The sequence below is a fragment of the Trichosporon asahii genome (assembly GCF_000293215.1).
Source record: "Trichosporon asahii var. asahii CBS 2479 unplaced genomic scaffold scaffold00009, whole genome shotgun sequence".
NCBI lineage: Eukaryota > Fungi > Basidiomycota > Tremellomycetes > Trichosporonales > Trichosporonaceae > Trichosporon > Trichosporon asahii.
Genome location: NW_014040915.1, coordinates 1587801 through 1614269, shown reverse-complemented (window position 1 = coordinate 1614269; position 26469 = coordinate 1587801). Strand labels below are relative to the sequence as shown.

General features: G+C 58.5%; 13 protein-coding genes across 13 annotated transcripts; 9 read left to right on the top strand and 4 right to left on the bottom strand.

Annotated features, from left to right (window-relative positions):
- Nucleotides 1–32: 32 nt before the first annotated feature.
- On the bottom strand, nucleotides 33–798 carry A1Q1_07377 (uncharacterized protein; the record flags this gene model as incomplete). The annotated part of the gene is made up of 2 exons (XM_014327613.1): nucleotides 33–591; nucleotides 647–798. 2 exons carry the CDS (start codon nucleotides 796–798, stop codon nucleotides 33–35), a joined length of 711 nt encoding a protein of 236 aa, XP_014183088.1.
- A 1609-nt stretch (nucleotides 799–2407) lies between these two features.
- On the bottom strand, nucleotides 2408–5930 carry A1Q1_07376 (putative acyl-CoA thiolesterase; the record flags this gene model as incomplete). The annotated part of the gene is made up of 4 exons (XM_014327612.1): nucleotides 2408–2903; nucleotides 2997–3659; nucleotides 3707–5007; nucleotides 5091–5930. 4 exons carry the CDS (start codon nucleotides 5928–5930, stop codon nucleotides 2408–2410), a joined length of 3300 nt encoding a protein of 1099 aa, XP_014183087.1.
- A 533-nt stretch (nucleotides 5931–6463) lies between these two features.
- A1Q1_07375 (uncharacterized protein) lies at nucleotides 6464–8810 on the top strand (the record flags this gene model as incomplete). The annotated part of the gene is made up of 4 exons (XM_014327611.1): nucleotides 6464–6595; nucleotides 6649–7038; nucleotides 7251–7441; nucleotides 7508–8810. 4 exons carry the CDS (start codon nucleotides 6464–6466, stop codon nucleotides 8808–8810), a joined length of 2016 nt encoding a protein of 671 aa, XP_014183086.1.
- Nucleotides 8811–9069: 259 nt separating this feature from the next.
- On the bottom strand, nucleotides 9070–10093 carry A1Q1_07374 (uncharacterized protein; the record flags this gene model as incomplete). Its single annotated transcript, XM_014327610.1, has 3 exons — nucleotides 9070–9911; nucleotides 9971–10009; nucleotides 10060–10093. The coding sequence occupies 3 exons, from the start codon at nucleotides 10091–10093 to the stop codon at nucleotides 9070–9072; spliced, it is 915 nt and encodes a 304-aa protein (XP_014183085.1).
- Nucleotides 10094–11475: 1382 nt separating this feature from the next.
- Nucleotides 11476–12790, bottom strand: A1Q1_07373 (uncharacterized protein; the record flags this gene model as incomplete). The annotated part of the gene is made up of 4 exons (XM_014327609.1): nucleotides 11476–11768; nucleotides 11857–11938; nucleotides 12235–12381; nucleotides 12623–12790. 4 exons carry the CDS (start codon nucleotides 12788–12790, stop codon nucleotides 11476–11478), a joined length of 690 nt encoding a protein of 229 aa, XP_014183084.1.
- A 481-nt stretch (nucleotides 12791–13271) lies between these two features.
- On the top strand, nucleotides 13272–14661 carry A1Q1_07372 (Glutaryl-CoA dehydrogenase, precursor; the record flags this gene model as incomplete). Its single annotated transcript, XM_014327608.1, has 3 exons — nucleotides 13272–13603; nucleotides 13687–14253; nucleotides 14307–14661. 3 exons carry the CDS (start codon nucleotides 13272–13274, stop codon nucleotides 14659–14661), a joined length of 1254 nt encoding a protein of 417 aa, XP_014183083.1.
- Nucleotides 14662–15044: 383 nt separating this feature from the next.
- Nucleotides 15045–16118, top strand: A1Q1_07371 (oxidoreductase, short-chain dehydrogenase/reductase family protein; the record flags this gene model as incomplete). Its single annotated transcript, XM_014327607.1, has 1 exon — nucleotides 15045–16118. The coding sequence occupies one exon, from the start codon at nucleotides 15045–15047 to the stop codon at nucleotides 16116–16118; it is 1074 nt and encodes a 357-aa protein (XP_014183082.1).
- Nucleotides 16119–17936: 1818 nt separating this feature from the next.
- A1Q1_07370 (uncharacterized protein) lies at nucleotides 17937–18938 on the top strand (the record flags this gene model as incomplete). The annotated part of the gene is made up of 1 exon (XM_014327606.1): nucleotides 17937–18938. The coding sequence occupies one exon, from the start codon at nucleotides 17937–17939 to the stop codon at nucleotides 18936–18938; it is 1002 nt and encodes a 333-aa protein (XP_014183081.1).
- Nucleotides 18939–19481: 543 nt separating this feature from the next.
- Nucleotides 19482–21687, top strand: A1Q1_07369 (uncharacterized protein; the record flags this gene model as incomplete). Its single annotated transcript, XM_014327605.1, has 3 exons — nucleotides 19482–19927; nucleotides 19983–20324; nucleotides 20700–21687. 3 exons carry the CDS (start codon nucleotides 19482–19484, stop codon nucleotides 21685–21687), a joined length of 1776 nt encoding a protein of 591 aa, XP_014183080.1.
- A 252-nt stretch (nucleotides 21688–21939) lies between these two features.
- Nucleotides 21940–22812, top strand: A1Q1_07368 (uncharacterized protein; the record flags this gene model as incomplete). The annotated part of the gene is made up of 1 exon (XM_014327604.1): nucleotides 21940–22812. One exon carries the CDS (start codon nucleotides 21940–21942, stop codon nucleotides 22810–22812), a length of 873 nt encoding a protein of 290 aa, XP_014183079.1.
- Nucleotides 22813–23622: 810 nt separating this feature from the next.
- Nucleotides 23623–24126, top strand: A1Q1_07367 (uncharacterized protein; the record flags this gene model as incomplete). The annotated part of the gene is made up of 1 exon (XM_014327603.1): nucleotides 23623–24126. The coding sequence occupies one exon, from the start codon at nucleotides 23623–23625 to the stop codon at nucleotides 24124–24126; it is 504 nt and encodes a 167-aa protein (XP_014183078.1).
- A 217-nt stretch (nucleotides 24127–24343) lies between these two features.
- On the top strand, nucleotides 24344–25180 carry A1Q1_07366 (uncharacterized protein; the record flags this gene model as incomplete). Its single annotated transcript, XM_014327602.1, has 1 exon — nucleotides 24344–25180. One exon carries the CDS (start codon nucleotides 24344–24346, stop codon nucleotides 25178–25180), a length of 837 nt encoding a protein of 278 aa, XP_014183077.1.
- A 313-nt stretch (nucleotides 25181–25493) lies between these two features.
- Nucleotides 25494–26386, top strand: A1Q1_07365 (uncharacterized protein; the record flags this gene model as incomplete). The annotated part of the gene is made up of 2 exons (XM_014327601.1): nucleotides 25494–26136; nucleotides 26184–26386. The coding sequence occupies 2 exons, from the start codon at nucleotides 25494–25496 to the stop codon at nucleotides 26384–26386; spliced, it is 846 nt and encodes a 281-aa protein (XP_014183076.1).
- Nucleotides 26387–26469: the final 83 nt, after the last annotated feature.

Below are 26469 nucleotides of genomic sequence, written 5' to 3'. Positions count from 1 at the left end.
CATAGAGAGTGACAAGTAAGAAGAGAGGGTGCTTAGGCGTTGGCCTCGGCCTCGAGGAGGGCGCGGTGGTACAGGGCGGCGGGGGTGGCGTACCGGACCTCGCGCTTCTGGTTGTCTCCCTTCTTGAAGAGACCGGGGAGGAGGCAGCGGAGGTCGGTCAGGGCCCAGATACCGGTGGCAGCGCAGCCGGGCTTGTCGAGCGGGCGGCAGATGCCGAACTCGAGGTTGATAGCCTCGCCGGCACCGTCGAGGGCACACTTGAGGGCGAGACAGCCGGCAGCCTTGAGACCGAAGGGAATGCCACAGATGCACTGCTTGTCGAGGGGACCCTTGCAGTGCGCGCCCGTGAGGGTGGAGATGACACACTCGAACGCGCAGTCGCCCAGCTTGCTGAGGTCCGGAAGGCCGAGGTCGGGGCACATCTGCTTGGCAATGTCGAGAGCAGGGACTGCGTCCTTGTGGTCACACTTGGCAATGAGGCAGTCGGTGGCCGCGTTCACGAATCGCTCGTCGCAGATGCACTTCGGGTCAAGCGGGTTGGAGCAGTTCGGGACAGCCTTGACCGAGCCGAGGACACACTGCATGGCACAGCTGGAAAGTTTGGAAAGGCTGGGCGTTAGCACTCGCGGAGAGGGGAGTAACTCACTCGGGAAGCTTAGGGGCACCACCACCGCCGGCAGCGGACGACGCGGGGGGAGCGGCAGCGCTGGACGCGGCCGAGGCAGCAGGCGCGCCAGACTGGGCGAAAGCAGGCACGGCGAGCGCAAGGGCCGCGAAAGAGATGGCGAAGAACTTCATTTTGCCGGGAAAGTGAAAGTCAAGAAGGTAAGGAAGGACTGTGGGGACTACCCATCCCTTCGAGAACGCTGTTTATATGTATCCCACAAAGCATACTACCGTCTTCTGGGGCGGCAGGCGATGCGAGGCCGCTCCGCAAGCATCCGGAAAGACTAAAAGCAATGGCGTCCGGCGCGGCTCGACCGGATCAGCCGGGGCTTGGGCGAGGCGCTGGCGGCGCAGACGGAGGCGCAGAACACCAGCATAAAGCAAGGCGAGCGGAGCGAAGGGCTGTGTCAGTCGAGTTCGAAAGACGTTAGTACAACAACTAGGGTGCCCAACGAACCAGCCCATGGGGTCCCCAATGACCGAGCACTCGTGCGCAGCACATGCAGCCCAGCTGCCTAGGGCATGCGGGGCGCGCGCGGGGTCTGGCGGCACGCGGGAGGGAGATGCCAGGCAAACAAGGCATGCATGCCTGCATCGGCAGGCGGCCCGGCATAGACTGGAATAGGGCTGGCGGGCACGCGGCCGTTCATGGCCTTGTGGGTCGCTTTGTCCCCTGATCGGGGTCCTGCTTAGACCGAGTGGGATCGAGTTGGACCGGTGCTTGAAGCGCGTGGTACAGTCGTGCAGTTCGCGGCAGCGCAGCGGCCAACGTCGTACTACGTCTCCAGAGCTAGCAGCTAGTCATTTCAGTAGGACGTCAGTGGGTCCCTTACTTCGTATTTTCCGTATCCTCCGTATGGTGGTGGTTGATCATGGGTAGAGGGTTTGTTGACAGGTGTCCCTGCGCTAGTCCGTAAAGAGGCCGAACTAGGTCAGCTAGGCCGAGCTTGCTCAAGCCGTCGACGTCAAGTGCGCTCAAGTGCGGAACGCAATGAATAGCACTTGTTGGAACTCTGTCGCGTGGTCAGCTGATGATTTGGAATCCACCGAGCAGACTATCAGCAAGACCGAGAGGGCTCCGCAGTCACGGAACACAACTCCAACGCATGCTCGCCGTCTGCGCCGACGCTTTTCGACGCTTTCGAACGTTGTGCGATCGACGTCAGACTCTGCGAACTACCGTACTGCCGTACAGCATTCAGTACCGATGAGTGCCTCATTAACGTATTGTGGGCCGCTCGGATCATGGGGAGGCGGTTGAGTGGGCTGCCAAGGAGGAGCGGTACACTATCTCTGGCTCCAGACGAGGAGAGGTGGACTAGGGGTTGTTGATCGTTGAACTGGCTCGTAGGCGTTGCGGTGCGCAGTGATGTTGAGGGACATGAGGCAGACGGGCAACCCAGGCGCCGACTGGAGCAGAAGCAAAACTTCCTGCTTAGCGTCGAGCGCAGTGAGAGAGCTAGAGAGCTGGAACGCATCGCATGATGTCCTCCCCATCAACGACAGCAGTGGGCGGCTCGTGCGTCGGCTACCTCCGTTCGGGCTCCGGTGGACCGGGCCGGTAATTTCATTCCCGAAACCACTTTGGTAAACGTGCACTTTCGGATCAGAGCCGCTGCTCCACTCTACCCGTGCAAAACAAGCGACTGAAGACGATGCACCGAGAATGTCTGGATCTATGGAGACTATGATATCTGAAACTTATGATAACGAGCGAGAGTTATGTTCACCATGGGGTCCACTACAGCTTGGCCGTCTCTCGGCGCGGCTTGACCCCCGGCGCCTGAGCGCGCACGACGCCCTCCTGGCTCGTGGTCGCGATGAGCACTCCGTCCTCCGTATAAACCCTTCCTGTAATGTATCCGCGCCCGACCTGGAGATCGACAATGTGCGCCTCCAGGACGTGCAGGAGGGGCTGCGTGCCGTCATACCCCTCGGGGAAGGGGTAGTAGTGAATCGTGTGGTCGATCGTAGCCACCATGCCGAGCTTCGGGTTGCTGTCAGCGCTGAGGCCGATGGTTCGGCCAGCCGTCGCGATCGCCTGCGTGTCCGTCACGTATCCGATCATGGCCCTGATCTCGTTCGGCGTGAGCTTGCGCGAGTCACCGAGATGCGGCTGAAGCCACACCGCACGCTGGTTGAAGTACTTGCCCTCCTGGGGCCGGGCACCGAAGGCGGTCAGAGGACGTTCCTTGGACGCGAAGAACTTCTGGCGGTTCTCCTCCGTATCGGCGATCCTAGTTGTCAGCACTGGTCTCCACACCACTCTTTCAACTAGCGGCCACCCGCTGAGGGACGTTCCCAGTGACAGGCGGCCTGAAGCGACTCACTTAACGCCAAAGTCGGACATGACGGTGATGTGGTCGTTCCACCTGTTGTCGTACGCGTCGCGGAACGGCGTGATGTCCTCCGGGAACTCGCGCTGGAAGCGCTTCGTCCCGCTATTGCCGCGAGGCATGGAGAACGAGCACGTCAGCGTGAAGATGGTCTCGCTGTCCTGGATCGCGTGCACCAGCCTCGTGCTGTATGATTTGCCATCACGAAGCCGCTCGACGGCGTACGTGACACTCTTACGCGAATCACACGGCAGGAGGAAGTAGCAGTGCGTCGAGTGCAGGTCCATCCCGTCTATTGTCTGGTTGGCGGCCATGAGGGCCTGCGCAATGATCTGGCCACCAAACACGCCCCGGTTCCCAGGTGGCGTCCACAGGTTCACGGCACTGAAGCACTCCAGACCCAGCAGACGCGCTCCCGTCGGTACGACCTTGAGGCTGTCGTACATCAGAATTCCTTGAGGAGGCATGGCGAGGAGTTTGGGTGTGGAGTTGAGTGGAGAAATGCGAGAGGAGAAAGTTGATAGATAAGCGAAACGAGTGGAGATCCCGGTCACAAGGTCTGTGGTTCCCGAGAGGACTCGGGGTCGGAGATCGCCGCCGGCCGTGCCCAGCTTAAGCAACCGTAACATCAGCCTCCACCTGCTGACATCTCTATAACTGCCGATTCCCGAGGAGACGCAATACATGGGCTCATCTACTTGTACCGCTCCAAGTCGAGTGCGTACTGCGTTTGGACGAGCTCGTCCATCTCCTCCTTCGTAACAGGCACGACGTGGCACATCTCCTGCAGCACCTGCTCGGCAATGGACAGTACGAAGCACGTATCGTTCTCCACCCGGTGGTACTCCTCGTAGTAGTCCGCCTCGGCCGAACACATAGAGTAGCCCGCCTCGCTGGCAGCCACATCATCCCTGTCGTTCATCTCGTTGAGCCCGAGATCGTCTGGGTCAAACACATCCCAATCGCTGTAACGGGCGTTTGTCCCCTTAATGCTGCCCGTTTCCAGGATCCACTGCTTGGTTCTCGCGGTGTACACTGTCGAGGCAACGCTGGCGCTGTCATCCCCATGACCCCCATCTACATCATCGTCCGAGCCTCCATCTTCACCTACATCAGACCCGGTAGAACCAGTGCCATGACTAGCGGCGGAGTTCTCGGGGTCGGATAATGGCTCGTCTCCGTTGGCGCTGGAGCCAGCTTCGCTGCCAGTGTCATCACTTTCAGCCTCTGAGGAGCCCTCGACACTCGATTCCGGGTCCCAGCCCGGGTTCATGCCCGCCTTCCAGCGGCGCACGACACGGCACCACAGGCCCTTGCTTTCAGGCCTGCGTGCCTGCTCCTCGTTCGTGAAGTTGAGATAACTCTCCAGACCGTCTGGGAACGTAGACTCGGTTCTGATACGCGTGGCGAGCTCGAGAGGTAAGCCCCTGAGCATGAGGCAGTGATCAATCTCCGCGTCCCATCTGTCCTGGATGGGCGTAGGGAGTTTCTCGGTAACGGGAACGTCGGCTCGCACAGCTCCCAGGCGAGCGACGCCAGCAGCCATGAAGTCAATGAACGACTGCAGACCGCCGAGGTCGGGTGTGACGCGACGTTCTCCCCATTCCTCCGAGGGTGTTGGGTCCCCCTCGGGAGGCTCCACGTTCTGATCCCCGCGGAAGTGCCACCGGAAGAAGCGACCTGGCGAAGGCGGAGGCCGAGGTTCGTCGTCTGTCAGCCGCTGGGCTAAAGCTTCGTACAGGTCCATCTCTCTTAGTTGCGAGTACGGCAGGCCGAAGCGCTCTTGCACCGGAAGAGCAAGGTTTACAAGCTGGCCCGCGTTTGACAGCTCGACCGCTATCCGTCCTCGTGACAGGACATACATCCGCGAAAATTTGCGGTCAGCGATGACGGTGCCGTAGACCGAGCCGCACATGTCGTACAAGTTCAGGAGGTTCGCACACGCGGCCGCGAACGCCTTTCGAGCCTTTTGCCGTAGATAGGGCATATGCGCGTCGCGCCTAACCTGTTCTGCCTCGGCGGGCCGCAGGTGAAAGAACGTGTTCGGGGGCTGTGGGCATCAGTCATACTCGCCGGCGGTCCACTCACGATTTCGCCCTCCTCCATCCAGCGCCGCCTGTACTCGTCCAGTTCCTCGTCGTCTGCTTCATCGCGCAGCAGAATATCGCAAGCGTCGACCTTCTCCTGCCCTTTAAGGCTGTCCCAAAGCGCTTTGTCGTATGGTGCGTACAGATTGTTGATGTCGACGTTTGGCCAGGCAACCATCTGCACGGGACATTCCGCCAACACGGACGTCGACTGCAAGCGGCTGCGAGCGACGAGGAGGAAGGAGGGCCGTCTCGGACCCTCCCTGTAGCGCAGGTGTGTCTTCCTCCAGCGACGATAGTCCCTGTCAAAGATCCCCTGGTACAGTTTCGAGAAGAATGCTTCCTCGAACGAAGTTCCGTGCGATGTATTGATCATGCGAAGCGAGAAATGGTTCCTCAGGAGCAGCGACGTCTGCAGGTGCCGGTCACCAAAGAACTGCCATATGTCCTCGTCAATCTGAGCTTGCTCAGTGTAGGAGACGAAGTCGGATGCCTCATGCGACTCCTTCAGGACGAGGGTGCTGATGACCCGATGGAAGTTGCGCCTGAGCCGATAGTCGCCGACAAAGCGGCTGGTGAAGTCCCATGCGACGCCGCTCAGGATGTTATTGTTCGGATACGCAGCTATCCTCTCCACGGAAACGGGCTGTTTGCACGGCACTTGCGCGAGGAAGACATGGTCGGGGGGGTTGTCGGGGTACCAAATGCGCTGTCTCGGTGGTTTAGGATTCCCCGCCTTCAGGTGTCGGAGGGGGCCTCTGCAGTTCGGACTTTCGACGTAGAAGATGTCTTCTGGGGTAAGATTGAACTGGCCTAGACCGTAGGCGCTGAGGTCGACCATGGCGGAATGAGGTCGGGCATTGCTAACGGTCGAGTGTCAGATGTTGACAGGTTGTCAAGTCAGCTTCCAAAAGTCATTTCAGGCACGGGCGGCGCGGCGATCGGAGGGAAGCCGCCGGCTCCGAGAGATCACGGTTCGACTCGCAACGGTGAGATGATGGCCTTCCATGGAGCGAGATCGACGGAGGAGTCTCACCCAGGAGCTCAAGTCCCAACGACTGGAGCATGATGGAGCAGGGAGCACAGGAGATCGTCTCCGCTGGTGACTGGTGACTTGCCCAGTTCCAGTTGAGACGCAGGACACGGCCAATGTCCTGATCACTGCAGCCTTCGATGTACGATTCTCGAGCACACCAGTCAAGAGTATCAGGAAGAGCTCGCAGTCATGGAAGCAGGCCTGTTGAAATAAAGCCTGCACAGCCATCTATCCTTCTCCGCCCTTCGCACAATTTACCCCAATGTCGAGCCAAGGTGTGACCGATTAGCAGCGATATGATAAGCGTTCGGATAAACTTGCTCCCGACGAAATCATCAATGTCCATCATCCACCGCGGTGCCGCGGGCAAACGCAAACGGCAGAGTACCTCGGCGATGGCTTCGGTGAGTCCTACTTCGGCTGGCGAGTTGCTGCGCTCGCTGCGGTCAGAGGCAGAGTATTCGGAAGAGGTCAGCACGTGCGATTGCTTCTAAGAAGCGTTGCAAAAACTCACCTCGGAGAGCTCAATGAGTCGCTCATCTATCTTACGGCAGAACCAGGATCAGAAGCAGAGCCAGAAGCCTCAGAAGCATCCTGTGTCCGACGTCGGCCCCGGGGTGTAGTCTCGGCGACGGCTCCACCGCAATCACAACAGCTGTCTCAAGCAGAACTTCGCCCGTGCTCGCTGCTCATGCTCCCTTTTGCAATCATCCCCCTGTCTCATCGCTCAGTCCTCTTCTCGACTGTGAAGGAACCCTCCGTCGAAGCAAAGGAGGGACAGAGAAGAGTAAGTGCTCGTGCTCGCCGTTGCGTGCTCAGTGTCCGCGATGGTGACATGCTCGGCCCGACTGGTTGGCTGAGACACCGATCCCGACCCCGACCCCGTGGGGATGTGCCTGTAAAGCCTTCACGTGTGAGTCTCCGTGTGCGGCAGTGATTCTGCCCACTTCCTCTCAGCCCCCAAATCTCCATGCATGCCCTGTTTTCTTGGCTTCACACTTTCTTCGGTATTTGGCTCAGTACCTACTCGACTCGTTTTGCTCCCTTGTTGCGGAGTGACCACGACTATCCGAACGCCGACAACGACGGCAGCGACAGCGACAACGACAACGACTAGACGACTAGACGACAGCCGACGAATCGACTGACCAGAAGATGGGAGAACAGCAGCAGTCCCAGCAGCGCCAGGGCAAGAAACGAGTCGCCGTCATCGGTGCCGGTCCCTCTGGCGCCATCACGCTCGACGCATTAGTGAAGGAGCATGCGTTCGATGTGATCCGAGTGTTCGAGCGGAGGGAGGCGGCAGGCGGCTGCTGGTGAGTACGCCGAGACAGCCAGCGAGACCGTCCTAGCTTTGTTCCGAATGAGAAAGCTGATGCCAGGATCGGCGACACGGCCCCACCCCCTACACTCCGAGACTTCACCTCTTTGGCTGCTCGCACAGCAGACCCCCCGATCCCCCTCCCCCCCTCTTTGCCCCTGCAAACGGCGCCCTTGGATCCCGCGCAGTATCCCCGCTTCTCCGAGTCGAGCATCTACCCTTACCTCGAGACCAACGTCGACGCGATCCCAATGTCCTTCGAACTTGAGCCTTTTCCGAGTACGACGACAGAGTGGTCTCGCGGGCATTATGGCGACTCGACACCGTTCAGGCCATGGACGGCGGTGAGGCAGTATGTCCAGGACGTGGCGGCCTTACACCCGGACTATGTGGAGTATGGCGTCACAGTTGAGCGCGCCTCGAAAGTTGGGGACGAGTGGGAACTCGTTCTGAGGAAAGGGGGGTGTGAGGTGGATACCTGGTGGGCGGAACGGTTCGACGCCCTCGTCGTCGCGAGCGGACACTACCATGTGCCGTACATCCCGCCCATTGACGGATTGGAGGAATACGAAGCCTCCCGCCCCGGCAGTGTCATCCACAGTAAGCACTTCCGCGGCCGCGAGCTGTATGCTGGTCGGCGCGTCGTCGTCGTCGGCGCCTCCGTCTCGGCAGCCGACATCGCGTTCGACCTCGCCCCGCACTGTACCGTCTTCGCCATCATGGTGGGACGCACGTTCAATGCGTACTTTGGCGGCGGGGCGTTTGAGCACCCCCGCATCACGCAGTGTGTCACTATCGATCGCATCGACCCGAAATCGAGGACTGTGTACTTGCAAGATGGCACGGAGATCCCGCAAGTGGATCATATCATCTTCGGTACGGGATATTCCTGGTCTCTGCCCTTCCTGCCCCAGATCAAGCCTAGGAACAACAGAGTCCCCGGACTCTGGCAGCACATCGTGCACCAGGACGATCCCTCTTTGCTGTTTGTCGGCGCGGTGGGTGCTGGACTCACATTCAAGATCTTTGAGTGGCAGGCAGTGTATGTCGCCCGTCTTCTTGCTGGGCGCTCTAAGCCCTTGCCGAGTAGAGAAGAGATGGAAGAGTGGGAAGAAGAAAGAGTCAAGGTGAAGGGCGACGGGCCCGGATTCTCCCTCGTCAGCCCCGACTTTGAGGCGTACTTTGAGCTCCTCAGAGAACTCGCCACAGAGGGCAGAACGGCGGAGGGTGTGGGCAGGAAACTACCCGTGTTTAGACGCGAGTGGCATAGGGCTTTCAGCGAGGGACACGAGCTCAGGAAAGGCATGTGGAGTCGTGTCAATGCGCTGGCGGTGCAGGAGTTGCAGAAGACGACAAAGTTGTAGACATGAGTAGAAATTGTAGAATGCATGGTAGAGACCAGAGTCACCCCGCAGGCACCGCGCCGTTACGGCACAACCGGGCAATCACTGATCGGCCAAGGCGGTGCACCGCCACCCACTGTTACTCGTCACGACCTCTTTGTGCAATATTTTCGTGCATGTCTAGTGCGCGTGTATCGACTATAAAGTGTATATCGTAAAATTATTAACTCCTGCTCATCCTAAAGCCTTGCATCGCAGCGTGCTGCACATGCCGCTCCGCTTACTTCTTCCAGAAAGCGTACTTCGACTTGTGGGCCGTGGGCTCAGCGGCGACAGTCGTGTCGTAGCCGGCGGGGGTGTACTCGGCATCGTAGTTGGGGTTGTACGCGTTCGAAGTGCCAGTGGTGGTACCAGCAGTGGTGCCGATAGCGGCAGACTCCTTGTTGAGACCCTCCATGTCGTGCTGCTCGGCGGCAATCTTCTCCTTCTTCGTCTTGATGCAGCAGCACGAGCCGAAGAGGGCAAGAGCCATGGCAATGCTCATGAGAATCGCGCCGGCGAGCGAGACCCAGGTGGCGTTACCGATCGAGCCGACATAGTTGCCCTTGGTGGTGTCCTTGACGCGGCTCTTAACGAGGGCGGCGAAGACAATGTTGATGATGAAGGCGATCCACGAGCAGATGGTGGCGAGGAGGAGGAAGAACCACGCGGCAATCTGAGTCCAGCGCCAGGTGGTGCAGACCGAGATGAGCGAGGGGATCAGACCAAGCAGGCAGAGGGCGGCGGCGATGGGGTTGAGGATCAGAGCCTTGCCGATACCCTTAGTGATCGAGATAGCCTGGTTGTCGAGGAAGTGGTTGCCGAGAGGGTTCAGGTTCGAGGCAGTCGACGAGTTGTAGCCAAAGAACTTCTCATCGAGCTGGTAAGGGTACGTGGGCTTGGAGCACGCAGTGTCCGAGAGCGAGAAGCCAAGGACGGTGGTGCCGCCAGGGTAACAGTATCCGAACACGCCGAGGTTCTGCGCGAGCTCCTGCTTCGCGGCAGACTGAATGTGCGCAACGTACAGGCTGCGGATGAACGGCGCCGAGACCGTAACAAGGATGAAGCAGATGAACGCGCACACTGGGGAAGTCAGCTACTGATACGGTGGCAAGAAATTGTCGCTGATCTTCGCAACCCACCGCACGGTGGACAGTCGCGAGGGACGTGCGATGTGTGATCTGCAGCGGCACGCCAGAACACGAGCGTGACGACGACAAGTCGTACTCACGGGCGATGAAGAAAGCGGGGAAGGCGCGCTTCATGGCGGGCACTGCTACACTGGGGTCACGAAAAAAGGTAAAGAGAGAGTGAGAAGTGTGAGTAAGTGAGAGAGAGGAAGAGGGCGAAGAAATACCGCGCACAGCAGCAGCAGCAGCAGCACAGAGGAGCGGGGGCGATGCCGGGATGCCGGGAGGTCTGGTTTTGCTCTAGACCAGGCAAGACAGGACTGAGCTCAGCGGCTGCATGGCGTGCAGCGGGGCTGAAGGGGAGGCGGCTGAGGCGCAGGTTGGCAAACTCTCAGACACCATGCAGCAGCGCAGCACAGAGTGGGTGAAGCCGTGGGTGGCCAACTGTCGTATTTTTGCTTTGATTCAACGCGTCGTGATCAGACACTCTAGCGGGTCTGCTTTGCTCCTGTCCCTGGACACCGGCCCCAGGCCCTGGTCTTGTCTTGGCTCTGACGCATTGGGCGCAGCGATCAGGCGCTAAGGCCCGCGTCAAGTGGGCGCCAGTACTCAAAGCCTGGCGCGCGTATGGCGCTCACAGTCGCACAGTCGCACAGTCACGCAGCGTGCAAGCCAGCAAGCGAGGGGGACAGGGCAGACCGACCTGAGTTGGGTAGTGTGCAGCCACGGTGGTCGGAGGTATGCTAATTGCCTTTGATACCTGCACAAAGCCTGGCTAATCCTGGCGCAGGCCCGGAAAGAGTACCTGGATCTGTGACCTTCCGATGCGCTGGGTTTCGGAACAGGCGCATATTTGCAGGTTGCAGATGCCGTGAGAGCTTGAGAGCAGAGGGACTAGCAAGCAACGTTCTAGCTCTGCGCATATGTCTGTGATGTGAGGGAAAGTGAGTGGCGTGCGACGAATTGCCGAAAGAGGCTACAGTGGGCGAGATGCAAGGTTTGGCCCACTGAGTTTCAGTTGTGAATGGCGGACGGTTGATGGGAAGGCAGGGGCGAGGGCTGGGGAGTGCCAAGAGAGAGCCCCGGGTTGGTGAGCCACAAGGCCGAGTAGGAGGAGTGATCGATCGAATTGCATTCCAGATAGAGAGAGAGAGAGAAGGAGCAACAGAGTAGAACAGCCGATTAGGGAGCAAGGAAGGGGGGGTGCGGAGACGAGGATTAGGGGGAGATCGAGGGTTGTAACTGGGTGCAATGGACGTGTTTGCTGGGATCGCTGCGATTGGTTCTGCCCTGCGCTGGGAACAAACAAGCCGCAGATCCTCACGTGGTCTCTCTGACTTGTGGTTGGCTACCCGGCATCGCGTCCCTGAGCGATCCTGATGGCCCAGGATCGTTACCACACCCGCCCCGCCGGAAGGGACACAGCGGGACCAAAAATATCCCTCGTCTTCTTCCGCCTCGCCCTAGACCATCCGTCACACTGGTGCTCACCCTACGACTCCTCCAGCCTAGCCTGCCTACTGCCCGGCGTCAGGCTTGCACAGAGGCACTCCGTTCACCTTGTCCCCCTCCTCGCGATGGCACCCAGCAGGGCACGGGTACTTGGCGTGGTGTTGCCACCACAGGAGTGGGTCCGTCAGCTCAGAGCCAACAGACAGCACGTCCGTCACAGGGCGTCCGTTACCGAACCCGGGCTGGATCAAGGCCAGGCGGCGCAGCCAGTCAGTACGCAGAGTCACCAGGTACTCGTTCCAGCCCATGTACCGCATCGTCGGCTGGTCAGTACCAAAAATAACACGCTTAAAGCCGGCTGGAAGTCAGCTTCAACTCAATCGGGCGCACAGCTTGGCTTCGCCGCAATCTCATGTTACTGCCACATCCCTTGCGCTTCTACTCACAATGCAGGATGACCGCGCCGCACATCGGGCACGGCTCAGCAGTCGTGTAGATCCAGCTGTTGGGCCACAGGTCGTTCTTGATCTGAACAGTCAGCCATGGGTTATCGGGGAATGTGGCTGATGCCATTGGCCGAAGCCTCCACCTCCACCTCTGATTCCTGCGGGGTCCCGGACATTATTCACCACCAGCCAAGCCATTCACCGTCTCCGCACAGAACGGAGGCCCAGAGTGAGCCCCGGCCAGGCATACGGAGGCCGCCGGGCATGACAAGCAGTCGATGGACGCCGCAGGGCTCGCCAAACAGATGAGCTGAGAGATGGTCCTCCAGGCAAATTGTGGAACGCTTCGCAGAGAGGGTGGTGGGAGCAGCGACTCACCTGCTCCGAGGTCCATCCAAGGTCGGTGTACTTCTTGACGCAGTTGCGCATGGCGTCGACCTCGCCGTGCTCGGTGGGGTCGGCCGTCTCCATCTCACGGTTGTAGCCCTCGCAGATCTTCTCGCCGCTTGTTGCGTTCACGATGACCTGAGCGTCAGCTGTCGAACGGAGTTGACTCAGCGACATCCGTCCCGTCTTCGATCGGCATAGCAGTGTCCCATCGACAGAGGTGGAGTCAACTCGTATGCGATTGAGAAACCCTTGGGGATTGCTGCTCCACTACCAATGGGACGAGGAGTCCTCCGAGGTAATATTGCCCGAGAGAAATAGGCGGGGAAGACAGCCGGGGAAGGCAGATGGAGGAAGACTTGTGGAGCTGTGCACTTACAGATCCATAGGCAAGGTAGTGACACTTCGGCATAGCGTCAATCGAGGCCTGCATCCACTGAAGGTCAATCTCCCTGTCGACCTTCTCCTTAAAGGCATCGTTGATGGCGCTGTATGCGAGGAGCGCAGTGACTCCCGCAACGCCCGCACCGACGACGGAAGCGAGCATGTTGATTTGTTGTAGCAGTTGTTTCGTGAATTCCGAGCTAGTCTGCGGCGAACAGTCAGTCGTTGCAGTCTCGGCGGTGTGATTCGGTGCGCTCCGGCGGCTGTGACACTTACGGTCGAGCCTAAGTCGTGTTGTCGGCCGTAGGATGCCGCGATGAGTGCGGAAGGACGGTGGGCTCCGCAACAGTGAGGAAGATGGACTGGGTAACTGGAGGTCGGGACAGGCGTGGGAGAGTGACGCAGGTGGTAGGCATGTGGAAATGACCGATCTCGATCGGCATGCACCCATCCAGGTCGGCCATGTCCGACTCTTGGCCTTGTTGTGCACGACGATGAGAGACGGTATTCGGCCTTGCCCACAATCCGGTCGCGCGTTCGTGTGCACGCTACGATCTAGTCTGCACACTCTAGCTAGTGCTTATAAGGCTTTGCCGGTTAACTGCATTTCCACTCCTAAAGCCCTTCCACGAGACGACACGACGATGCTGAGAACGATCCGCCCGCAAGCTGCCCTCCGCGCCGCCAGGCCGCAAGCCCGCACCATGGCCAAGTTTGCGCCGTACAACTGGGAGGACCCGCTGAACATGTCCTCCCTGCTTACGGAGGAGCAGCAGGCAATCCACGAGACGGCGCGCACGTACGCGCAGGAGAAGCTCGTGCCCCGCATCAAGGAGGGATGGCGCACGGAGAAGCTGGACCTCAACATTCTCAAGGAGATGGGCGAGCTCGGTCTCCTTGGCCCTACGATCCAGGGATACGGATGCGCCGGTACCGACTACATCTCGTACGGACTCATCATGCGCGAGGTTGAGCGGTGAGTTGTCGTGGAGGGTCCTCTGGGTATGACGAGGGGCGCAGAGGGGCGCAGCTGGGAAAGGGATAGTCAGCTGACGACAGTGCCGACTCTGGCTTCCGCTCCGCCATGTCCGTCCAGAGCTCCCTCGTCATGACGGCCATCAACCAGTTCGGCTCTGAAGCGCAGAAGGAGCAGTATCTGCCGGGACTTGCGAAGGCGGACATTCTGGGCTGCTTCGGCCTGACGGAACCCAACCACGGCTCGGACCCGTCGAGCATGGAGACGACAGCCACGAAGAAGGACGGCGGGTGGGTGATCAACGGGCAAAAGACCTGGATCACGAACGCGCCCTACGGCGACTTCTTCATCATTTGGGCGACGACGGTCGAGAACGGCGTCCGCGGCAAGATCCGCGGCTTCATCGTCCCGCGCGATGCGGGGGATATCCAGACCCCGCAGATCACGAACAAGCTCGCCCTCCGCGGCTCCGTCACTGGAAGCGTGTTCATTGACAACGTCCATATCCCCGCTGAGAATGTGCTCGAGAAGAGCAATGGGCTCGGAGCACCGTTCTCCTGCCTTAACCATGCGCGCTACGGTATCTCCTGGGGAGTCATGGGCGCGCTCGAGGACTGCATCGACAAGGCGCGCACTTACGCGCTCGAGAGGTGAGCACACTTATCCTAGCTTAATGCCTTTCGTTCTTTTAGCTAACCCACAGGCACCAGTTCAACCGTCCCCTCGCCTCGTTCCAGCTGGTGCAGAAGAAGCTCGTCGACGCCTCATCTGCCGCAACTCTGGGTCTCCTCGGCTCGCTCCACCTCGGCCACCAGATCGACAAGGGCGTGTACAACCCCGAGATGATCAGCATTCTGAAGCGGAACAACTGCGGCAACGCGCTGCAGCACAGCCGCATCCTGCTCGACATTCTCGGCGGAAACGCGTGTTCCGACGAGTACGGCATTGGACGGCACGAGGCCAACCTCCAGGTGTGCAACACCTACGAGGGAACGTATGACGTCCACACCCTCATCCTCGGCAAGGCCATGACGGGCATCAGCGCTTTCGCCAACTAAGCCGAGCGTAGCGGGGCGAGTCTGTGGACCTGACGGCCTCTGGACGGAGGCGAGGGAAAGTAGCAGTTGTACATACTAGTCCAACGTATGCATGTGGATGGAAGTCTCCTTCTCGGCAAGAACTCCGACCATGTCACGCTCACATGCACCATGTGCTTCCACTTGTCCTTCGGCGAAGGCTCGGCGACTGCACCCCTTCGGGGCCTGTTCGATCACGTTGAGCTCATATAGGGGGGGTGATGCAAAGCTTATCACAGATGTGACACTGAAGGTGCTGCACGAGGGGTTCTAGAAAGAGGATAAGCTCTGGTGCGCAGCAACGGGGTGGTCTATAAAGAGCACCCCTCTGTCTGAGGGGCATCCTCAGGATACATACAAGCATCATGACAGTCCAGACCGACGAGCAGCATACGGCGGAGCCGGCGCTCAAGTCCCAGCACCTTCGGCAGGCAGGGACGACTTCCCATCCCGAGTTTGGAGCCACGACGACTGCCTCCGAGGCCGCGGCTGCCTTTGCTGACCAGATCAAGGGCAAGACGAGTAGGTCCTCCGGTCTGGCTGAGCTGACATCAGTCCTGATCACGGGCCCCTCGCAAGGCGGTATCGGGTACGAGACCGCCCTCGCCATCGCGCGGCATGCGCCCGCCCTCCTCCTCCTGGCTGGCCGTGACCTCTCCCGGCTCGAGGCCGCAGCGGCCGCAATCCGGTTCGAGGTCCCCGACGCCCATCTCTCCACCGTCGAGTTGGACCTCTCCTCCCTTTCCTCCGTCCGAGCCGCCGCCGCGCAGATCAAGACAACCGTGGACAGGCTCGACGTCCTAATCAACAATGCGGGGATCATGATGACACCCCATCAGTTCACAGAAGACGGACACGAGTCCCAGCTCGCGACGAACCATCTCGGTCCGTGGCTGCTCACGAACCTCCTCCTTCCCATCTTGGGACGGGTCGTATTTGTGTCTTCGGTGGCGCACCGCACGTCTCCGGTGCACCTTGACGATCCCAACTTTGCCTCGAGACCTTATTCCAACTTCCTTTCTTATGCGCAGAGCAAGACCGCGTGCGTCCTCGACGCCGTCGGCTTCAATGCCAGGGGAGTGCAGGCTGTTGCACTGCACCCGGGAGGAATCAGAACGAATCTGGGCAGGTACCTCTGCAAAGAGGACATGAAGGGCATGATTGGGCGGTTCTTCAATGACGACGGGAGCATGAGGGAGGACAGTGGGTGGGAGTTCAAAACGCTCGAGCAGGGCGCAAGCACTACCATCGTGGCTGCTTTCGATCCGGCTTTGAGGGGCGGAGAGTATCTTCATGACTGTCAGGTTGCACCGATCGTTGCGGCTGCGAGGGACATGGCTGAGTTGATGAAGGGGGGTGTTGCGGAGCACGCGATAGATGAGGAGAGTGCGGAGAGGCTGTGGGCTCTCACGGAGAAGATGGTGGGAGAGTCTTTTTAGCATCACGCCGCCCTACCATGTAGTCATCCATGCAGAGCACATGTCCCCGCAAAAGCAGTCGCGTCGACGTATGTCGCCGGGCTATGCAGCGCGCAGCATGCGTTGGTCCAGACTCTGCAGACCCTCCCCACGCAAACCGAGCGAGATCCCTTTTAATCGCCTCCACCCACCCGAGACAAGGCGTTGGGCGTGTCTGATACGCGGTGCCTGGCTGGCCATGATGACAATGACATCACTACCGATGTCGCGGGACACGACCGATTTGAGGGATTTATTGGGTTTCGATGTCTTGGCATCAGATCCCTTCTCGTATGCACTGCGTATTGCTCTTGGAGCTGCGCGCAACACCCCATACCCTTCTTGCAACGTCTTCATCACCCAGAGACATCGGTCGAGCTTGAACAAGAACAAGAAAGACATGGGCACCAACAAGAACGACCAGGACACGTCCCAGCCGCTCGCGAAGGACAAGTATCCCGCGCCCAAGGTGTTCGAGCCGCCTGAGGATATCAAGAAGACCTTGCCCACTGAGGAGGACCTGAACGACCTCGTGCCGCTGTTCACCTGGGGAGAGCTCAAGGACATCATCAGTGAGTTAACAGGGAAGCGGCCGCTGACAGACTAGAGTCTGGCGATGGCGACCGCTTTGAGCGCAACCAGGCGCTGAACGACAAGTACAAGGAGTGGTCGGACAAGATGAAGGAGGAGTGGGGCGACATGGCGACGTTCATGATCGAGGGCCGGCTGCCCTGGTCAAAGCGCAATCGGAAGAACCTGCGCAAGGAGCTGCGTAAGCGCGTCGAGAAGGAGGAGAAGGACTGGGACGATGACGGATACTCCTCCTCCGGCTCCTCCAACACCGTGTCCTCCGACGAGATGCCCGAGAGTGCTGCGTACGTCTCGCTAGACGAGATCAAGGACCGCCTGCAGAAGGACGAGGACGACGAGGAGCACCCCAACAACGACAGCTACGTCAAGTGGGAGGGCAAGTTCGACGAGGCGCGCTGGGCCCTCATCCTCAACGACTGGCCGTACTCCATGCCCGCCGGCGTGAAGCACTACTGTGTCTGGTCCCGTGTGCCGCTCGTGCACCCCGCGCTGGTCAAGTATGACGAGAAGGCGTACGAGAAGATCATGGACGAGGGACTGCACGGATTCGTGGGCGTGACCCCTGTTCGCGGCAGCTACAAGGACGACGTCGAGGCCGGAGGTCCCGAGCTCAAGAAGTGGGCAGGTGTCGAACACATGAGCAAGGGCGGGCAGGAGATTGAGAAGATGGTTGAGGCGCTCTGGGATCCTCGCGGGTGGGAGTGTCTCTGGTTCGTCAATCCGCCTCGCCTGCAGAGCATTCCGGGCTTTGGCCACTTCCACATTCTCGCCAGGAGGAAGCCGGGTGACGAGATGGAGTGTGCGGAGGGTAAGAGTGATGACAAGGACGATGATGAAGTCGACAAGAAGATCCCGGACCAGAACCAGCAGGGAGACGCCAAGGGCAAGCAGAATGACAAGGAGAATGGTGACAAGGACAAGAGGGACAAGGAGAATGGCGACAAGGGGAAGACCGACGAGAGCAAGGACGAGAAGGACAAGGGCAAGAAGTAGAGATAGACACGCACACACGCATGCACGTGGATCTGTTGGACGCTGAAAGAGTGACTGATGGCGAGAGTGTCCGCAACTGACTGGACTGATCGTCGCAGGTGCGCGGGTGCACAGTCAACCAAGGGACGCAAGGCAAGCCCAGTGTTGACCCACACCTCACTCATCGCCTCCCTCACTTCCATCCTCCACCTCTAACTCACGAACAGATCCAAGCACATGATCGACCACCTCTCCTCCCCCCCTATCGTCGACCTCGTATTCGCCTCTGCTCCGCCTGAGTCGCTCGCCGTCCTGGCCCGAGTGAGTAGAGGGTGGCGGCAACGCGCCCTGTCGGAGACCAGCCTCGTCTACAATCTCCTGGATGACATGTACCTCTCCCCATCACCTATCATCTTCGAGGAGGCAGCTCGTCATTGTCGTGTCCTCGACGTTGCTGTAGGCAACCCAGCAACCGACAACCACCTCATCCCGGAGGTGGCCCGACTCCAGACCTTCGCACCGGACCTGGTTACGATCAGGCTCCGAAGGGCGGCGTACGCCGACAAGGCCATGTGGATACCCAGCACACCGCGCATCGTCTTCGGTGCTTTCCATCCGGACCATACGTCGCTCAAGGGGCTGGAGAGGGGTATGAGAAATGGCGAGTGGAAGACGATGGAGAAGCTCGTCATCATTCACCATCAGCTGGTCTGGACTTGTTGCAAGCACAAGCGAGCAAAGGACGACGATGGAGGACACAGTGCTAATGGAGAGGAGGGGAGCAGTGACCGTGGCGGCCAAGAGACCATCAAAGACTACGCCACGCTGTTCCCGCAGCTGAAGCAGGTCGTGCTAATCCTGAGAGACGACTCGGCCTGTCCGTCCTGCATCCGCTCCCTGTTGAACGAGGCTCAGGCCGTATCAGTCCCAGTCACCATTGTAGGTGTTCCGCCGTCTCAGTCGTTCCAAGTCAGAGGCTCAACTGTCATCCAGCTCACAAAGTACGGGGAGCGCCTGAGGGAAGGTGTCGAGGTGTTGACTCACCGAGAGTGTTGCAGGAGGGTGGATGAGAGGGAGTACGCCATAGAGGCGGACTGGGAACAAACGCCCCTACTCAGGCCGCTCGACGTTTCCAACCACTACTTTCCTCCACTCCGAAATCAGACCTGCGCTCGAGTAAGCGGCTTCGGGGGATGCCAAACATTTAGCGATGATAGTTTGGTGAACTGGGACCGATGAGGTATTGAGAGGAGATGCATGCACGAGGGGAAGCCTGTGGGCCAGTGACAAAGGCGTGCTCAACAGCTCCGATTGCTGCCTGGAGACCAACGGGGACACCGTAGGGTGCACGAGCCTAGATCCCTAGGAGTTGATGAAAACTAAGCCTAGAAACATGCGTGCGGCAAGGCGTCGTCGGCGTCGACAGCAGCAGACCCTCAGCCGCTCATATCCGGCCAAGCACATCCCAGACGCGATCACGGATCCAAAGCCCTTATGGTCGTGACCGTTTGCGACTCACTGCTCTGGCCCTTTCGCAACGTTGTCAGCGACAATCCCCGATGTCCTCCGCGCGAATGCTACAACCCTCAAGTATCGCTAAGTACCCTTACCGAAATGCACTGCGGAACTACATTGGGGCGTCACTGCCTTGACGCTTGACGGAGCCAAAACGCCCTTCAGCCCGCACTTCCTTTCATCCAGTCACTCACCTTTCTCCATCTTCGCTCCTTCGCCGTTAACGTCTCCGGGCTATGTCTCTCGGCATCCTCTAACAGCGACAGCATGATCGATCATGAGTTCTTTCCCCACATTATCGACCTCGTGTTCGCCTTCGCGCCTTTCGAGTCGCTGGTCGTCATGTCTGCCGTTGGCTGTGCGTGGCGGTATCGAGCGCTTGCCCAACTCGACCACCTCCACATCAACATGAACGACGAAACGTACAGCTACCCCTTCCGCATACCTTTCACCGACGCCATCAGACACTGCCGGTTTCTGGATATCGACACGGGTAGCCACGGTGTGTATTACATGGTCAAGCTCTGGCCAATTCAGGCGCTGGCGCCTCACTTCGACACTCTACGTGTAAGGGATTCGACGTATCTTGACAAGCCTAGATGGCTTCCGAACGCTCGCAGGGTTGTCTTCTCGGCCTTTCAAGCACCCTCACGTGATAACCTTCCCCGTTTTGAACCCGGTCCGAGGTTTGGCGGGTGGTACGACATGGGGAAGTTGGTCATCGTCCACTAAACCTGTGGGGAACGCTCATGGTCTCGATTGCCACAGCCCCTCGCTACACAGGCGAAGTCCCACGCCAACATTGTCCTCCCAGCTGAAAAAGGTAATATTGATCCTGTTTGGAGACGGTGTGTGCCCGCATTGCATCATCAGCCTCCTCGACGAGGCCTCTGACATATCGGTACCTGTCACCCTCGTCATCGACGCCACTATCCGCATCTGGCACGCCTTTCGGCCTTACAAAGTAGAGGGAAACAGTCTCGTCAAAATCGAAGATAACCGCAAGCACACAAAATCGGGTGTCAATGTCATGAGCCATGAGGAGTATCGCTCGTTGGTCGGAGCAGCGGATTACGATCTCGAAACAAACTGGGAAACGCCCCCGCATTGGTATGTCCGTGAGCTGCCCGACAGCCTGCGTTGGCGTCGGGGCGGTAGTTGAAGGACACACTCTTCTCGTCGTCTACCCGCCCCCTTCTTTGCCGTACTTAGCCTGTGGACCCCGGATTTTTAGATCGATGCAGTGACATGTGCACCCTTGTCCAGTTGCTCAATTTCCCCCATACCTTATCCGCTACTTAAGGAATGCCCTCAAGAGCGCTTAACATCGTCACTGTGCGACTGCTAAGCCAAGCCACTCGCGTTAAGGCTGAATTCTGGTGGGCGGTACAGGCGGTGTCTTGCGGGTCAAGTGGTGCACAGGCGCAGCCGTTGCTGCCCGCCTCACCTCAAAACCCGCCATCCACCGGATGTTGAAACTTCCAGTCCTCATCTCTCTCTCGTTATCCTTACTTCATCATCCACCATCCATATCATCAAATCCACCATGCTTCACCATGCGTTTTACCCACATATTGTCGACCTCATCTTCAAGTTTGCGCCTTGCGAGTCGCTCGCCGTCATGCGGGCCGTGTGCAGCGAATGGCGGCAACGCGCTCTGTTTCACATGAAGCACCTCCAAATCGATTTCAGCAGCAACTCGTACGGCTTTCCTGTGCCAGTTCCACTGGCCAAGGTTGCAAAGCAATGCCAAGTATTGGACATCGGCGTGGGGACACCGACATGGGACAGCAGACTGTACAACAAACCTGATCCACTTTCCCGACTCCAGGCTCTCCATGAACTTCCCAACCCTCTCAAGACGCTGCGCCTGAAGGCGCCCTACCTCGATCGACCTCGTTGGCTCCCACCTGCGCGTAGCGTTGTGTTCTACGAGTTCGGGTCTACAATATATTACCCCGCGCCAAACTTCGAACCCGGTGCTAGAACAGGTGCATGGGAAACCATGGACAAGCTCGTAATCAATCACCGAGAGACGAGCTATTCCTCGCGCAACGACCGAGATAAGAACGGGACCACAAGGTGTTTGCTGTCTCAGCTCAAACAGATCGTGATCATACTCCATGGAGACGGAATCTGCACGCACTGTCTGTTCAAGCTTCTCGATGAGGCTCTCGACGGGGACATCCCCGTCCTCATCGTCGGTCATGAAACCCTTCGCAGGAGGGGTCAATTCAAGCCCTACATCGTGGAAGGGCATGCACTCGTCCAGAGGCAGGACCTCCGCAAGGACATCAGGCCAGGCGTAGAGGCTCTGACACACGAGGAGTACTGCGAGCTCGTTGGGCGTAGGGAGTACGACGTGGAGACGTCTTGGACGGTACCCGTTCCCTATCAGACATTCGACCTGCCCGACAACCTTTGCAGCAAACGCGAGGTCGTTGAGTCCCTTACACAGATTCTCGGGGTGTAGCAGCCGGTTCATAGCAAGACGATGCATCCTTGTCGTCATCTGCGAGCGGTTCTTGGACTGAGATGACGCGGCGTTAGCAATAACGGGCGTTTGCTGCGCCCAGGGGGGCTCGATCAAGGGGCGCACCCATTCTCTTCCGCTTCTGCGCACTGAAAATCACATCGACCTCCCATGACTCCTTTTGCATTGTCACACCTCCTCTCGTATCCCAACATACACCGACGTACCCCTCCTTTCCAACAACTCAACGTCATGATCGAACACGCCTACTACCCACACATCGTCGAAGCCATTTTCGACTATGCGGGGTTCGATTCCCTGGTCGCAATGTCGCAAACGTGCCAGGATTGGAGGCACCGAGCGTCCGCCAAGATCGGTCACATCTACCATTTCGACGGCGAGTCCTTTTATCACCCGTTTGATACCACCAAAGAGAATATTGTCAGGCAATGCCGAATCCTGGATGTTGCCTTTCACCCGACATCGCTCTCATCGGGATTTGATGCAGAGGCTCAACAGTTTGGCCACGCCCGACTGCCATCATACGCTTTAAACCTTGACACCATCCGTTTCGTTGATGTTGGGTACCTCCAAACGCCCATCTGGTATGCCGCCGCCCGCAGGCTCGTGTTCGGACAGTTCCATTGCAATTGGAATCCGCGTTTCCTCCAAGACAAGGACTTTACCGGGCGGGCTCTCTTCATCGGGGTGAAGAGGGTCATAATCAACCACACCCTGCGGACAAGCCGATGTCATCAGCTCGAGCCGAGAAGCTTCTTTATGACTCTGCGCGAAGTCGTTTTTGTCTTTCATGGACACGAAGCATGCCCTTGCTGTTTCCTGAGCGTCTTACGTTCGGCACGCAGAACACATGTCCCCGTCACCGTCGTCGGAGCGGAAACGTTGACTACACACGCGACGTTCCAGCCCTACAGAGTCGAAGGACAGAAGTTCACCAAACCGAGCGGCGATCGTCGTTTGGCTGTCCGAGGTATCAGACTTCTGACTCATGAAGAGTATCGGGAGCTCATTGGTGAGAAGGAGTACGCCATCGAAACCGACTTCAAGATGCCAGAGAGAGTCAATAGGTATTCAACACCTTCTCTTTACGACCCCATCTCCTAACATAAGAGCCAAACTAGGATGACTTGGTGATAACCGCCCGGAGCCGGCTATTGCGTCTCGAATTTTGTGACTTTCGCTGGCAATGTACCATGCAGCGAGGACCATCCAGCAAGGGATGCACCCACCACCCGGCCTATGTTTAGGGCGAAACCCAACCCTTCATGCATTTGGTAGGATCTCTGGAAACACAGTGTCGGCTTATCCGCTTGCGTTGTCAATACTCATGTTACAGAGTGGAGCAGTGTGGGGACAGAATAAATCAGAATAACGTTAAAATCCGTCCATCGCGCCACACACTCAGCTCCGTCTCCGAACGACGCTAAGCCGACGGGCCGCTAACGAGCCTTGGTTCATAACCGGACGATGCATGGACCCTCCACACCAGACACTCCACCATTCATGCTCAACTACTCCAGCTACCCGCACATCTTCGATGCCATCTTCGACTACAGCTTCCCAATCTCGTACCTGACGCTACGGCATGTGTGCCGCGAGTGGCGGCTCAAGGTGCTGGCGCGATGCTACCACCTGCGGCCCGGGGTCACTCTCGACATGACGGGCGAGGATATCCAGAGTGTCTACTTCAAGGGCGAGCAGTGGGCAAACATGCACGAGCTCTCTCTCCGAGGTGCAGAGCACGCGCTGCGCTACTGCCGCATCCTGGACGTGGCGGACGAGGAGTTCTTCCTGTAGCCGCTGGCGCCGAATGTTGAGGTCGTGCGATTCCTCGGTGCCCGTGTCCCCGAGGGCTTGCAGCTGCCGTTCGTCGACCGCTTTGTCCTCTCGTCCATGCCACCTGTGCTTGACCCAATGTGGAAGGCGAACAAGCTCGTCATCAATCACAACTCGTACACTGGGCTTGCGTGGGATCGGATTACGCACACCGACCTGCCCCAGGTCAAGGAGGTCGTGTACATCTTTGACTCCGAGCAGCTCGCACTGGAGAAAGCTGAGGGTCTCTCCGCGCCTGAGGGTGTTCTCATCTCAACCTTCTATCGACTCGGCAAGATCCTCCATGCTGCGGCGGCAAGGGGCGTGCCCGTTACGGTGGTGGGAGCGGAGGCACTCGATTTGACGGAGGAGCGACCACCCGATCAGCCTGAGCTGAGGGGTCACGCGATTGTGGAGTTCCTCAAGGACACGGTGCTCGACCCAGCGACGTACATGTCTCGCGAGGCTTATCGAGAGTCTGTGGGTGAGGTCGACTTCGCGATCGAGACGGACTTCACAACATCGTTGCTGAAGGGTCCGCCCATCTTCTACCTGAAGGCACTGCCGGAGCGGGAGAGGAGCAGCTGGTGCCTTGTGCAGTGACGCAGCTTCTTCGCAGTCGATATCTTGCTTGCGTATGCATGCGATTGGACTGTGCAACTGTGCAATGAAGGAGCGTCCAACATTCGAATTGAGGAGTGTCTGCGCCCCGGCCCCGTTGACGCCACCATCCGTGCACAAGGTGGAGGGCCGGCGGCGGAGATCACCAGCTAATTCACGTTCAGCAATCTCCTTCCTTCCGTCAACAACTCGAAACGACATGAGAACCATCGACCACAGTTTCTACCCTCACATTGTCGACCTCGTGTTCCACTTTGCGCCCTTTGAGTCGTACAACGTACTTCGCTGGGTGTGTCGCGGGTGGCGACAGCGAGTGGAAGCCAAGTTTCACCATCTGCGCGACTTCTCCGTTATCCACCACTCCGTTCATCGCCTCTACCGCTTCCGGCTTGGCCAGCAAGAGTCTATCACGACAACAACCCTTGGAGCGTGCACTAGTGCCAAGGTCGTCGACCTCGACGACAGCCCCGCTCCCCTCGGCTGCATCGAGCGCTACAACTTCAACACCATCCGCGTACCCTACCGCAATCGGCTTCCTCCGGGAAGCGAATCTTCCTTCGCTCCGTTCGAGTGCCGCCGGCTCGTGTTGGACAACCACTTCTCCCTCAAGACCAGCTGCTTCATCGACAAGCTGGTGATCAACCTTAGGGACACATACGACAGTCCATTCATCTTGCATAAGCTTAGTCAACACTGCTGGTACCGCTTCTTTGGGATCCGTCACTTGGTCGTCATTGTCCATCCGATCAACACGCCAGTCAAGGGCAGGCTCCACAGCGACGACCGGAAACAGATTGTGTACGCTACAGCCCGAGCCCTCAAGTTTGCCTGCGAGTGCTACTTTGACCTTTGGTCGAAACCCCACCGCTCACGCCCGGTGAAGCCGGAAATGACTCTTGTTTCCGATGGGGATAGCGCGCGATTGGAAATCGTAATTCCACAGCTTCGGCACATCAGTCTCGAGGAGTACCGGACTGAGATTGGAGAGAAGGAGTTAACGATCGAGACCGACTTCAACACTGCGCTGTCACCGTGAACGTGAACGGTGCCAGCCATGTCCTTGGCGCTCTGTCTCGCGATGTGAATGCAAGCTATACGACAAGGTAAACAGAGAACACCTGGATGCATAGGTAGAGTGATGATGCCGTACGTGTAGTGTATGTGAGGGAGATATGCAACAATCACTGTTACTTGCTGTGTTCGTATGCATCACCTTCACCGAACCTATCTCTGACTGAGCCACAAGGGGCTCGCGATCGATGTCATCCCAGGTGCCCAGGTAAAGTGCAGGTACGGTGGAGGCGGCATACCACTTTCGCTTCCTCACCTTCCTCCATGATTCACTCGCCATGACAAGCTTCGAGAACTTCACCTTCACCTTCTCGTTCCTCCATGTTGGGCGCCCCACAAAAGCCATCGACCATCACAGCTTTCCCCACATCGTCGACCTCATCTTCGAGTTTGCAACCTTCGACACACTTCTCCTCCTAGGACAGGTGTGCCGTGAGTGGCGAAGCAGAGTGGACGCCGAACTGTACCACCTGCACGACTTTCGAGCTTCAAGCCGATACGACTCCAAGCAGCAGGGAGACGACTGGTGGAAGCACCCCAAGTACGACTACTACTTCGAAACAGCAAGCGGCAAGCCCGGAAAGCTGCCTGATGTGACTAGACTATCTGGCACCACTAAGATCATCGACCTCAGTTACCGGGCGATGTCTTACGGAGCCGACACGCGCGCCCCCATTGATGACATGCGTCTTCCTGAACCCCGCTGGGAAGTTGACAGTGACCTGTTCCGCACACCTTTTGCCCCCCACCGCCTCGTCTTCAACAATCACTTCGACACGGACCTCCCTTTCGATGAGGTGCCCCGACTCGTCGTCAACTACCGCGACGACGAGTTCTATGTCTTAGGCGTCGTCGGTAATGAGGTCGAGCTGCTGGTGTTCATAGTCCACGGCGGGAGCTATCGCCAGGCGGCAGACTGGGGTGAGTCCACTTCGAAGTCCTGATGGTCAGCCAATGCTAATAGACAGCTGACGACGTTCACCTGATGCTCAAGAAGCGCCCTAAGGTACTTTACGTCGCAGACCAAGAGCATCTCGACGTCCTCGGAGACGATAAAAACGATACCGGCTATGAGTTCAAGACGCTGGAGAAGTATCGTGCCGAGATCGGGGAGCGGAACTTCGCCATCGAGACCAACTTTGATACTCCCCTTTCTCCAGTGCCCGCGTAGGGCGTTCACATTTCCGCCAAGTGCGTTGAGCTCCATGTCAGGAGCTGGTGCTATGCATCGGAGAAGACAGCATAGATAGAGCG